Here is an 11,728-nt window from a genome sequence, read left to right as displayed (position 1 = left end):
ATGTAAATGTTAATATGAGAAAATGGCGAAATCTAAAGTAGAACATGTGGTGGTGGATGCCGTGGCGTTCTTCAGACAAGTTCACTTACAGGTGAGACTGATTCATTCATGTTGTTACGAGTGAAATTTTAATATACAAAAAACAGAAAATAACGTAAGAATGGTTTTATATGTCGAGTTTGCAGACTTTAGTCTCAAGAACAATTCTTGACAGTCAAAAAGAAAACATGGATTTGCTAATGTGGGACTGCACAAAAATATAGTTCACAATTGCAAAGATTTCCAATAACTAAGTGAGTAGACCAAGTTTGAATTTAGTCAACTGGGATGAGAAAAGGGAGACGATCATTCATTAATCAAGACAATCATGGCGTGTGATGCAATAGTTGTAGTTGTTATGGCCGGGTGTGTCTGAACTTGAGCAATATACATCCCACCAAAGTGTAAGTTTCAAAGATTTACATTTAGATCTAGGGTCTATTTTAATGCAATAGGCTGCCTAATGGGAAGTCAAAATGTTAATGCATGCTTTCCACATTTTGTATTTAAAAGAAGTTTTTTTTTTTTAAGTAGAGTCTAAAATTAATAATAATAAATAATAAATAATAATAATAATATTATTAAAAGTAAAATTGTGTCATAAAGTCAAAATGAATTGTTTTGTTTCAGGATGTAGCAGAAAACGTCCACACACTACGAGCTGTGGTGAATGAGATTAGAGACAAGGCAACACGGCAGTTATTGGCCGTACTACCCTATGAGATCAAGTTCAGGGAACCCTCTACAGAATGCATACAAATAGGTAAAGGGGATTTATTTTTTTTTAACCTGAGGGTAGTATTTTCTTTAAAATGTTGTAAGTCTACCTGTAACCTCCTTTACTATCAAGAAGCTTGTGGCGACTCCAAATCTGTCATATCTTTTTTTAATGCCATCTCAAGTCAATTTTAAGTTAGTCTATTGTCAGCTAAAAAATAATAACTTAAAATTTAATTTTAAAATGCTTATCATGGCTTTGTGAAACGAGTTGTCTGCTACCTGACATCACCGTAGGTAGGTTGCGCACAATGATTCAGTTGTCTTGTACCGGCAGTTGGTTTCGTGAAATGATCTCCATGTATGTACTACAAATTTTCTTGCAACAGGACAAAATACCTTGGAATTGCTGCAAAACTAATCTTTATATCTGGCAGTGGTATTCAATTTTGTTATTGATTCTGAATTGGTTATTATGCATGAGATGAGACGAGCAAGAATGAAAATGAAGCAAAGATAATTTGCTAAATCTCTCTTCTTTTTTTTTTTTAAGCCATAACTCATTTGGATAAGGACTACTAGGAATATTTCTTTGCTCGATACTTGGCTAGTTGGCTTTTGTACATTTTGTACTCGTGTCATCTGAAAGAAAACAAGTTCCGTCATTTTGAAAATCGAGTCCAAGTTGCATTTTGATGCCATGGGATTATTTCTTCTGTCACACTCAGAACTCAATGCAAGAGTGCCTCTGAAGTAATAATTAGCCATGTCTTTCTTTGATGGATAGTGTCAGACTTTGCGAGGAAGACTGGAGATTACCAGAGCTTGTCTGCGGTGGATATCCGAGTGATCGCATTGGCTTATCAACTGACCAAGGAGTACGTCGGCGTTGACGGTCTCAAGAAACAACCTGAAACAAAGGTATGCTATTAAGGAAATAAGATGTTTATTTGCAGTGCTTGCTTGTTGGTGCATTGAAATATGTGTATCATTTTTGTATAGATTTACTGTAATTGTATAGAATGGACTGGTTGATGCTTAGCGCTCCATAAATTATTGGATTAAGTTAGACCAGGGAAGCGTTTCACAAAACCTTCACAAGTGAAAGTTCGTCTACATCCCATTCAGATATTACAATTTAACATGCATTTTAATCGGTTGTCAGTAAATTTTTACTTATGAAACGTTTTATGAAACGTTACCCAGGTTTCACTAAGTCAATTATTTACTATTTACTAAGTCAAGTACAAATGGTTCTATAATTTTATAATATTCAAAGACCTGTCTTTTATGCTCTCATCTTTTCACATTGACAGTTCAGTATATTTTCTTTGTAATGTCAACACTTTGCTTTGGGAAATTGTTATCTCAGAGCACGGTTAAATTTTGGTTGTCATTGGGTCTTTACTGAAAAGTTTGGGGGTATGTATAGTGTTGTAGTTAGGAATTCATTAGTATTGGAATTACCAACGATGTAATTGTTCCTGGATGTCATACAATTACTCACGGCAGCTGTGTGCAAAACAATAATTCATATTTGAACATCTGTGTCCTCTCCTAGATTACGTATTCGGCAAGTTCAAAGCCTCTACAGAAAGCCAAAGACATTGCTGGTTTCTATTATCCAGCCAGTAAGGTAAGACCATAGATGATCATTATGTGGAAGATGTGTAGGTTTCAAAATGGATGATGCAAACTTTTCATCTATTTTATTTTATGCATTAAATGTGGAGAAACTAGGTAAGAACTTTCTTGAGAACCAATGATACAAAATTGTATTGTGATATGGTAAATGATTTGCTTGTTTATGTAAAAAAAAATCTTCAATGAGTAGAGCTATTAGCTTCTTGAAAATATTCTTTCCCAATTGGTTTCTCCACTACTTCTTTATTTAATTTTTCTAGAATCTTCCTCGATCTGCTTCAGTTGACCTTATTTGCTGTTCCTCTCCTTCTTTTCTCTCTCAGCTTTTGTGTCTCAAATATCTTTTTCTTCTATACGATGCCTCACTAAATATTTATGTCAGTCTGTGTATCCAATATATACAAGTTATTTATGGATATATATCCTTTCAGTATTTATGGAATCTTTTCCATTTACAGAACTAATCTTTCCCCATTCTCTGTTATTCATGTTCAATTGTAAGGGACCACACCTAATATTCAAATCCATCTTGTTTCCTGATGGTCTTCTAATTCTGTACTCCTCTCCTCAGGATGCAAGCAAAGATTCCAACGCCGAGCATGATAAACCGTCCCCTGGTACCACCGAGGACAATATGAGGACAGGAGACATCCAGCTGGAGCTCAATGATCAGGTCTGCAAAGATGAGGAGGAGGATAAAGAGAAGATGGAGACGACGGTGGAGGGTGGGTGTGGGATGGAGGATGAGAGGACTTGTGATGAAGTGATGAAGGAGGAGGAAGGTGAAGCATCTGTTGATGCGGGGAAAGACTCTGAGGAAGATGAGAGGAGAATAGAGGAGGAAAACAAAATGGAAGAAAGGACAGACCAATGTGATGAAGCAGAATCCAAACCAGAGCAGAGTCAGTCAGAAGATGCAGGAATAGATGATACCTCCTGTGACATGAATGATGGTGATGAGGGCATTGTTGAGGGAGAGGAGGAGGAGGAGGACGATGACGAAGAGGATAACATTGGATGGATCACACCTCAGAACATCTCTCAAGTTCGGGAGCAGATGGCAGGAAGTGGAGAAACAAACTTGGAAGGCATCAAGGTTGGATGTATGACCACTGATTTTGCTATGCAGGTAAGAAGACAAAGAATCCAAGTGTAATCTCATTTTCAAGCTAAAAACCAAGAATGCTCAGACTCATTTGAAATGCATTTAAAGTCTATCTGCACAAGTTTGGCCCGGAGGGATTAGACCTCCCTGCATGGTCGTTTACAGGTGGTTATCATATCAAATCAGCTCTCAATTAACATAAGAAAAAGGGGACCATGGGGGACCAACGGTCACCGATTAGACATTGTTTGCTATATAGAGGGCGCAAGTAGCTATAAGTAGTGCAGTGGGGCTTTAAAGATGTAATTTAATAATGAATCAGTGTTAATGAATCGGCTGTTCCAGGAACTCTTCTAAAATAATTTATCGTCGCAGCCAGAAGCTTTCCTGACATCGCAGTGATTAGTGATAGGTAACCTACATCCAGAAGAATGAAAACAACTCATTGAAACAAATGAACATAATATGTCAGACGTAGATGTACAGGGAAAGAAGTCTTTCGATTGGGGGCTTACCGAGTACTTTGTATATTTTATACTGCCTTAAAGATATCTATTTCAATAGATTCTCTTCTTTTGCAACAAAATACTTCATATATTCTCTTTTCATCTTTTCAGAATGTTCTCATCCAGTTGGGTATCCCTGTCATCTCTGTGAATGGCATGCTCATCAAACACGCCAAGAGCTTTGTTCTACGATGTCATGATTGCTTCAAGTGAGTCCCAGTAGTCACATAGATATAGGGGATAGCAGGACAGTCTGTGTGACCAAGGACAATTAGGAGATAGTCATGTAATTGCCGGATCTTTCAATAAAAGTTTTTAGTTGTTTTAACAGAAAACAAGATGAATAAAATATATCTGATAGAGGCAATCGGCAGCACCATGGCATGTGATAGTGTCACACAAAACCACTCCACTTATAGGCCAGGGCCGGTATTCAATTCAATACTTAGCATAAGTAAGAAATTTACTAAGTAAATGGCTAAGTAAAGTAATTTACTAAGTAAATGGCTAAGTAAAGTAATTTACTTATCTCGTATTCAAATCGCATTTTAGACTTATACTTACGTAAGACAAAATCTAAGTAAAATACTTACTGATAAGCATTGTGACATCACACAGTCAATCAAAAGTAATGCGCAATTGAATTGATGCATTGCAATAAATGCGTGCTGATATAATTGTGCGCAGGTTATAATACTGCGTAAGAAAACCATATGCCTGCCAATCAAGGCCTCCAAATAATTGGCTTAAGTCTGGTATGGAGTTGGCTTAGATTTAGGGTAAAATACTTAGCCAAAAGTGTGATTTGAATACCAAAATTGGCTAAGTATTTTATCTAAACCATATAATAAGTAAAAAGCTTAAATGTTGTACTTAAGTATTGAATTGAATACAGGCCCAGATCTTCACTACCAGTATATGATACAAAGTCTCATCTTTTCTCAATATAAATTGGTCCTGTGCCCAACAGTGATATTACTAGTTTTATTATTTCAGAAATAAAAGCTTATAAATTTAACAAAATACAAGCGCTTACCTGTCCTTATGCCAGGTAAACAATGACTAGTGCATTCTGGTCAATACATGTAGAAATATCTTTGGAATATCATTCAAATTGAAGAAATTGTTTGCATATCCACATACAGCATGTAGGACTTTGATGAATATTATAAATGATAACGTTGAATCATTCCTTTTTTGCCCCTTCTTTTCAGAGTGACTCACGACATGGGGAAGGTGTTTTGTCCTAAGTGCGGCAACAAGAGTCTGGATAAGGTTACCATGACGATAGATGAGGATGGTTCTCGGAGGTATCACATGTCTAGAAGAAGACCAGTCAACACCAGGGGATTGAGGGTATGATGTCTTGGTTTCTTAAAAAATTCAAAATTCATGGATAAAATACCACCGATGACTTCATTTTCCTAATTTCCCCTAATTCAATGCTCTTGCACCTTGTTGCTCTAAGCCCTATTTTTGGTCAGCGTGACTTCCATTCACCTCCAATATATTTTCGAGATTTGCTCTTTCTCTCCCCCCCCCCCCCCTCTCATTCTTATCTCATTCATCTGTACTCTCATGGTACTTCAGTTTGCTTTGCTGTTTTTATGTTTATGTTGTTAAAATGGATTTATTGAAGAGAAGGACCTGACCGTTTACAGAAAGGGGGGAGCTGTCGATTTTCGGTTGTGCTTAAATTTTGGTGAAATTGTTTTCTTCTTGCCTTACACAGAGATGCCAACTAGTACGGATTTCCCGTAATTTCTACGAGAAATCGGCCGATTACGGGCGGTACGATTTTCATACCATAAATTCCGGATTTTGCAGATTTTGCCGATTTTCAAAATTAGCACTTTAAGGTTTAGCACGTTTAAGGTTTAGCACGTACTCTTGACTATTGCAGCGCAGCCATCCTTGAATCCATGCATAGAAATCCCACAGGGCTTCCGATTGGACAATTTGTTATCTAGCACACCCCTTTCAGTGCATACATGTGCATACAACATGTGCTTCGCGAGCGGGGGCCGGGTGAAATACCTCTCTTGGCCGCGCCGCTACCGCCCGCCCAGCGCCAGGCCTCGCTACGCTAGCGCCGTGTACACTGTCGGATTGCTCACAGGCTGTCACAGCGTTCGTCGATTTTCGTCGACAATCTGAACTCATGTTGGTTGGATTTAGATATCAATCATCATGTCTTCCACAACTAAGAAGCGTGGCAAGAAGTTACAGACTTTTAAAGAACAATACAGTAAGAAATGGAAATGCATCGTGTAACACCAACTAATGAACAGGTTTGTTACTTTTATTTAACTTGTTGTGCTATCGCGCTTGCCTGCGGGAGCTGCGCTTGCCAGCGTGCAGAAAAATTTGCGTCGCGCAGAAAATTACGGATTTTGTCTCCAAATTACGGATTTTTAGCCTTATGATTACGGATTTGTGCTCTGAAAGGTTGGCATCCCTGCTTACAATCTTGTTTGTGCTCCTCTTCTTTCCCATTAAATGAGATAAATTGAAGTCCATTAAGCGTTCTTTACCAACGGCCCTTCTATTGGAGTGTGTGACAGAGAAATGGTGTGGGGTCGGATAAAAGGGGATATTAAGATTCATTTGACTCTTTGCTTATGACTTTACATTTTCATTTTTGTTCTTCTTTAACTTTTGGTTAACTTACACATAATTTGCTCTCCAAAAACCTCTAGGAGGCAAGTGTATATGCATTATGATTGGTACGATTCTTATATAACTGTTAGAAATTTGTTTTGTCCTATCGCGCAGTATAACCTGCCCAAACCTCAAGGCGGCAAGCACACATCCAACCCCATCCTCTACGCGGACCAGAGGATACCTCAGAACAGAGAGGCACGCAAGGGCAACAAGAAGACCAACGTATTTGATCCCGACTTTGATGCCATGGGTTCACCATTTGCGACGCACGATGTGACCAGTCGGTCCGCACTGCTGGGTGTCCGACAGCTCGGGGGTCAGGGGTCGGGGAGCAGGAGGAATCCCAACGAGAATAGACGGCAGAGTAAGAAGGGAAAGAGGAGATGAAGCGATGTTAGCATGACCAGATATCATCGTGATATATTTCAGTAGTTATTAACAAAGTTATATGGAATAAAAACTCACTTAAAGCCACACTGTCCTACTTGTAGCTACTTGCTCCCTCTTTATAGAAAACAATGCCTAATCAGTGACCATTGGTCCCCCATGATCCTCTTTTTCTTATGTCAATTGAGAGCTGAGTTCATAGATAACCACCTGTCCAGTGACCTTGCAGGGCGGTCTTATCCCTTCTATAAACTACCGGTAGTACAGATAAGCTTTAAACAACACATCCAGGCTCTTATAAAAGTCATCTTTGGGTTTACATTTTCATAATTTTTCAATTGATTGAAGAATAAGTATACATGAGCTTTATATATAGCTTTACAATATTTCTTTTCATTAATAATGAGGTATCTTCATTGAATTTTGAATATTTTTCAGATGGAAATCATGAATAATATTTATATAAAGCAGAGAAAGGATTGTAGTATTGTACTGATTGACACATATTGAAGTGGGCATTGTAATCAGTGTTTGGGATTGTGAATGAATCCAGAGTCTGAATTTTACATGAGTAAATGTATCAAGAAGATTGTAACTCTTCTTCACTTCTCTATGTCGTCATGTGACCAGCAATGAGCCAATCATTTAGTTACGTTTCTTCCTTTATGGGTCTATTTTGATTCCTGAAATAGAATACTAGCTTCAAGTCTCAACCAGCTTTGAGCCTTGGTTGTGTCATGCCGTAACCATACGGCTCTGTAGTGTAGGGGCCTGATATTATAGACCCTGAATTAATAATGGACAATAACTAGTTGTGCCTAAATTAGTCAAAGATGATTGGGAAAATGCGTAGTAAAAATACCTCTTGAATGTTGATCGCAATGTACAAGAATTAAGTATAATTTGAGCCAAGAGATGCAGTCACATTTTTCTTGTCCTATATAAAATGAGATACATAACCTAATTCTGCTAAAATGTGTATGTGTAATTATTCACCTTTAATAATGATTATTTTTCTGAGACAGTGTGTGTCGAGCAAAATACATACGGTATATGGTAATAGAAGGAAAGGTGATGAAGTGTGAATAAATTGTACGAGAGAATATGATATTTCAAGGAAGAATATGAAGGTGAAATAAAAGTATGAGAGCAAGGGAGAGAGAGAGGGGGTGGTAGAGAGACGAAAAGAGAAGAGAGTTAATAGTTTGAGAGAAACATATGAACTATATAATGTGTGTTGGATCAAATGAGGAGTACCATATCAAAATTATGAAGGAAAGTGAAAATGTAAGACAGAGAGAGATAAAGAATTGAAAGAGAGCAAGAACTTTTAAGGTGTAAAAGTGTAAAAGTAATGAAGAGGGAAAATTGAAAATCGTGAAGATTAGTTACTGAATAATATTTGGGGGAAAAAATAATAATAAAGAAACAAAGAAAAGGAAAGGAAGGGAGGAAAGTAAAGAAAAAACAGATGCTGACTTCATTTCATAAATTTTATTCATTTCATGAAATTATCTTTATAATCTTTCGGGAAAGATAGGCTTAATATTTCTTGATATTTACTAATATTGCAGGAATCAAAATAATTAAGGAGGCATTTTTTTTTTACTCAGCACCCCCCTTCCCTTGTGCCAAAAAAATGAGGGGTGTGTTTAACCCGCAAAACACCCCCCCCCCCCCCCCCCCTGCGTACGCGCCTGATCTCAATTGCGTATGGTACTCTAAGATTTAATAAAAGCAACAACCAAAAAAAAAAAAAAAAAATTACCTCCCCAAACTGCTTACTGGCATATAGGTTTCCTCGATCCCAAATTTTAATTTTATCGATTGTTGACAAATTTGGGGTTCTTGGTTGAGTGAAACCCTGTAATATCAAGCTCTTTGCTTATATACGCACTCAAAATTAATAGTTAGAGCAATAATGAAAGTGATTATAATAATAATAGTAGGCCTAATAGTAATAATAACTTCTGGATTGATGAATATGAATATTTCTTGATATTATGAAATACATTTAATAGTCAAGTTTGTCATCTTTGTTAAACAAACAGTTCTGCCGATTTAGTCTGCCTGTAAAATATATATAGCTGGGAAAATAGGGTTAGGTATCGTGTTAATAGCAGATGGTTCAAGGTTAAAATCACAGATACTGAATATAATTATGTCTCAGAGCGTATATTCTAAATTAATATGTACGGAAATGTGTCGAGCTCTATACATACCTACTCTATATAGTTTTGGTGGCCACATAATATATTCGACCTAGGCCTATGCATATTATATTGAAATATGCTGCCAACTGTAATACTGTTAATAGTTTCAAACAACAGACTGAGTATATTTGGTCGACATAAAGAAGTTCAAATTTGGTTGATTCACTGAGGACATGTTTTGTGCAATAGTTGGTAAAGTTTAGTTTAGGCACAATAGGGCTTATCCTATGACTACTAAAAATAATTGACAATGTATTAATCAGTACAAACGTAATAACATAAAATACCTATTTTTCGTCAAATTATCGAAAAAATGATGCTTTAGGGTAATCAGATATGCTTCCTTGATGTAGTGTATACGGCAGGGAAAAAATGGAGATAGGAGAGAGAGAGAGAGAGTATGTCAACTTTGGTCCGTTTCACTTTAAAATGCAACAATTTCCCACCCTATGAAGGGGCAAGGAGTAAACCCCCTCCCAGTGGCGGCCGAGCGACTTCCAAAGTGGGAGGGGGGCATGAAGAACAAAAGGGCACTTTCTGGAAAAAAGGGCACCTACAAAGGGAAATCTCAAAGCGGAAATATACAATTTTTTTTAGACATTGGTATATACCCCTACATTGTGATTACAATTATCAGGGATGATTTCAATATTTTTTTCACTTTATACACAATACAAGAAATTGCTTAAGCACCATGCTTTGCAGTTGGGTTTGATTGTCTAAAAAAATGTTTGCGAGCGAGCGAGGAAAAATTTTAAGATGTGTGAGGTCGCAGTGCGAAAAATTACATCTTATAAAGAGGAAAAAGCCCAATCCTAATGGGGTTATAAGCACATTCTCATAACGGAAGACTGAACAGACCTTTGATAAGTAACATAAGTATATCATCTATAGATGCGTGCGAGCGTAGCTGGCGAGCTTTGGGGGAAATTCTTCTTAGTCGCTTGAAATTAGCTATTGCGCGTTTAATAATGAGAGGAATTGGGGACACTTATCAGGAAAGAAAAGGAGCATGTGCCAAAGTACAAAGAGTAATTATCAGAGGTGAAAATGGGGCACTTCTTATACCCTCAAAAAGAGGCACTCACCAGGGATGAAAAAAAGTCATTCATGAGAATAGGAAATGGGCATTTGTCGACGGAAAGGGGGCCCCCATCAGAGGTGAAAAGAGGCACTTATCGCACCTGAAAAGGTACAATGACTAGATCTGAAAAGGGACACTTATGTGGAGGAAAAAAGGGCACTTGAAATAAAGGAAAATGTGCATTAGTTAAAAAGTTTTAAAATGGGCACCGATCAGATTTTAAAGGGGCATTTATCGGAGGTGAAGGGGGCACTTATCTCAAGTGAAAAGGAGAAACTTCTCGTACCTGAAAAGGGTCATTTACCAGAGAAGGGGCATTTATGAGAAGGGGAAGGGGCTCTTTTTTAATGGGGTACTTATCATTAGGTAAAGGGGCACTTGTAAGAAAGGGAAAAGAGCACACGTGAAAATTTAAGGTGCGCTTACCCGAGTTACAATGGGGGTAGTTATTAATAGGGAAAGGGGCACTTCTTATATAGGAAAAGGGCACTTGTCAAAGTAAAAGAGGCACCTCTCAGATTTTTATCAGAAGTGAAGGGGGCACTTATCAAAAGTGAAAAGAGACACTTCTCGTACCTAACTAGGGAGCACTTACTAGAGATTATAAAGGGCACTTATGAGAATAGAAAATGGACATTTATTGCAAAGAAAATTGGAACTTGTCGAAGGAAAATGGGCACGTGTCCAAATGAAAGTGGCACTCATCATAGTTGAAAAGGGGAAGGGGCACTTTTACAAATTAATAGGGGCACTTGTCAAAGTAAAAGGGGCTCTATTACTATGTAAAAAGGGCTCTATTACTATGTAAAAAGGGGCACTTCTTAAAAATTAAAAATGGGCACTTTTCCAATGTAAAAGGGGGCACTTTTCGGGTGGTTGAAAAAGTGGGGTCACTGGGCCTCCTTCCCCCTTCCCGGCCTGGTCAATCTGATCCGTCAAATTTTGACAGCCCGTTTTTTTTTTACCGGGGTGCCGTACGGTGCCGCAAAACGGCTCTATAAGGGTGCATCAGAGAAAGTTTGGTCGTAAGTGTTGCTAGAATAACGGTGATTTTATGAAAACCCGGAAACCTTTAAAAACTAGTGTGTAGTTTCACAAGGAAATGAAATTTTGAAGAAAATAAAGAATCTATATCTAAGTTTCTCGTTCGCCTTACTTTCTCGCAACGTTTAGAAACAACAGGGTATCTTGGCAGGCAGCCTGCAAGTGCCTTCGTATGTGTCATTGCATGTGGGCAACGAGGTGCCCCAATATCCCTCTAATTATATGGAAGCAAGCGCGGTACCCAAATATATCTGAAATCATAGAGATATATACTAACACTTAAGTATATATCTCTATGTCTGAAATGCATATCTTTTACCGAAAT

At 37.7% G+C, this 11,728-nt stretch overlaps 1 protein-coding gene across 1 annotated transcript; it reads left to right on the top strand.

Moving 5' to 3' along the window:
- Positions 1–9: 9 nt before the first annotated feature.
- On the top strand, positions 10–7,193 carry LOC575793 (RNA-binding protein NOB1). Its single transcript, XM_030975246.1, has 8 exons — positions 10–91; positions 670–802; positions 1,544–1,677; positions 2,318–2,392; positions 2,972–3,529; positions 4,123–4,220; positions 5,226–5,367; positions 6,787–7,193. The coding sequence occupies exons 1-8, from the start codon at positions 23–25 to the stop codon at positions 7,060–7,062; spliced, it is 1,485 nt and encodes a 494-aa protein (XP_030831106.1). The 5' UTR covers positions 10–22; the 3' UTR covers positions 7,063–7,193.
- The last annotated feature ends 4,535 nt before the right edge of the window (positions 7,194–11,728 follow it).

The sequence above is a fragment of the Strongylocentrotus purpuratus genome, unplaced genomic scaffold, assembly GCF_000002235.5.
Source record: "Strongylocentrotus purpuratus isolate Spur 01 unplaced genomic scaffold, Spur_5.0 spur5_scaffold_8, whole genome shotgun sequence".
NCBI classification, from domain to species: domain Eukaryota; kingdom Metazoa; phylum Echinodermata; class Echinoidea; order Camarodonta; family Strongylocentrotidae; genus Strongylocentrotus; species Strongylocentrotus purpuratus.
This window is presented reverse-complemented; position numbering and strand designations above follow the sequence as displayed.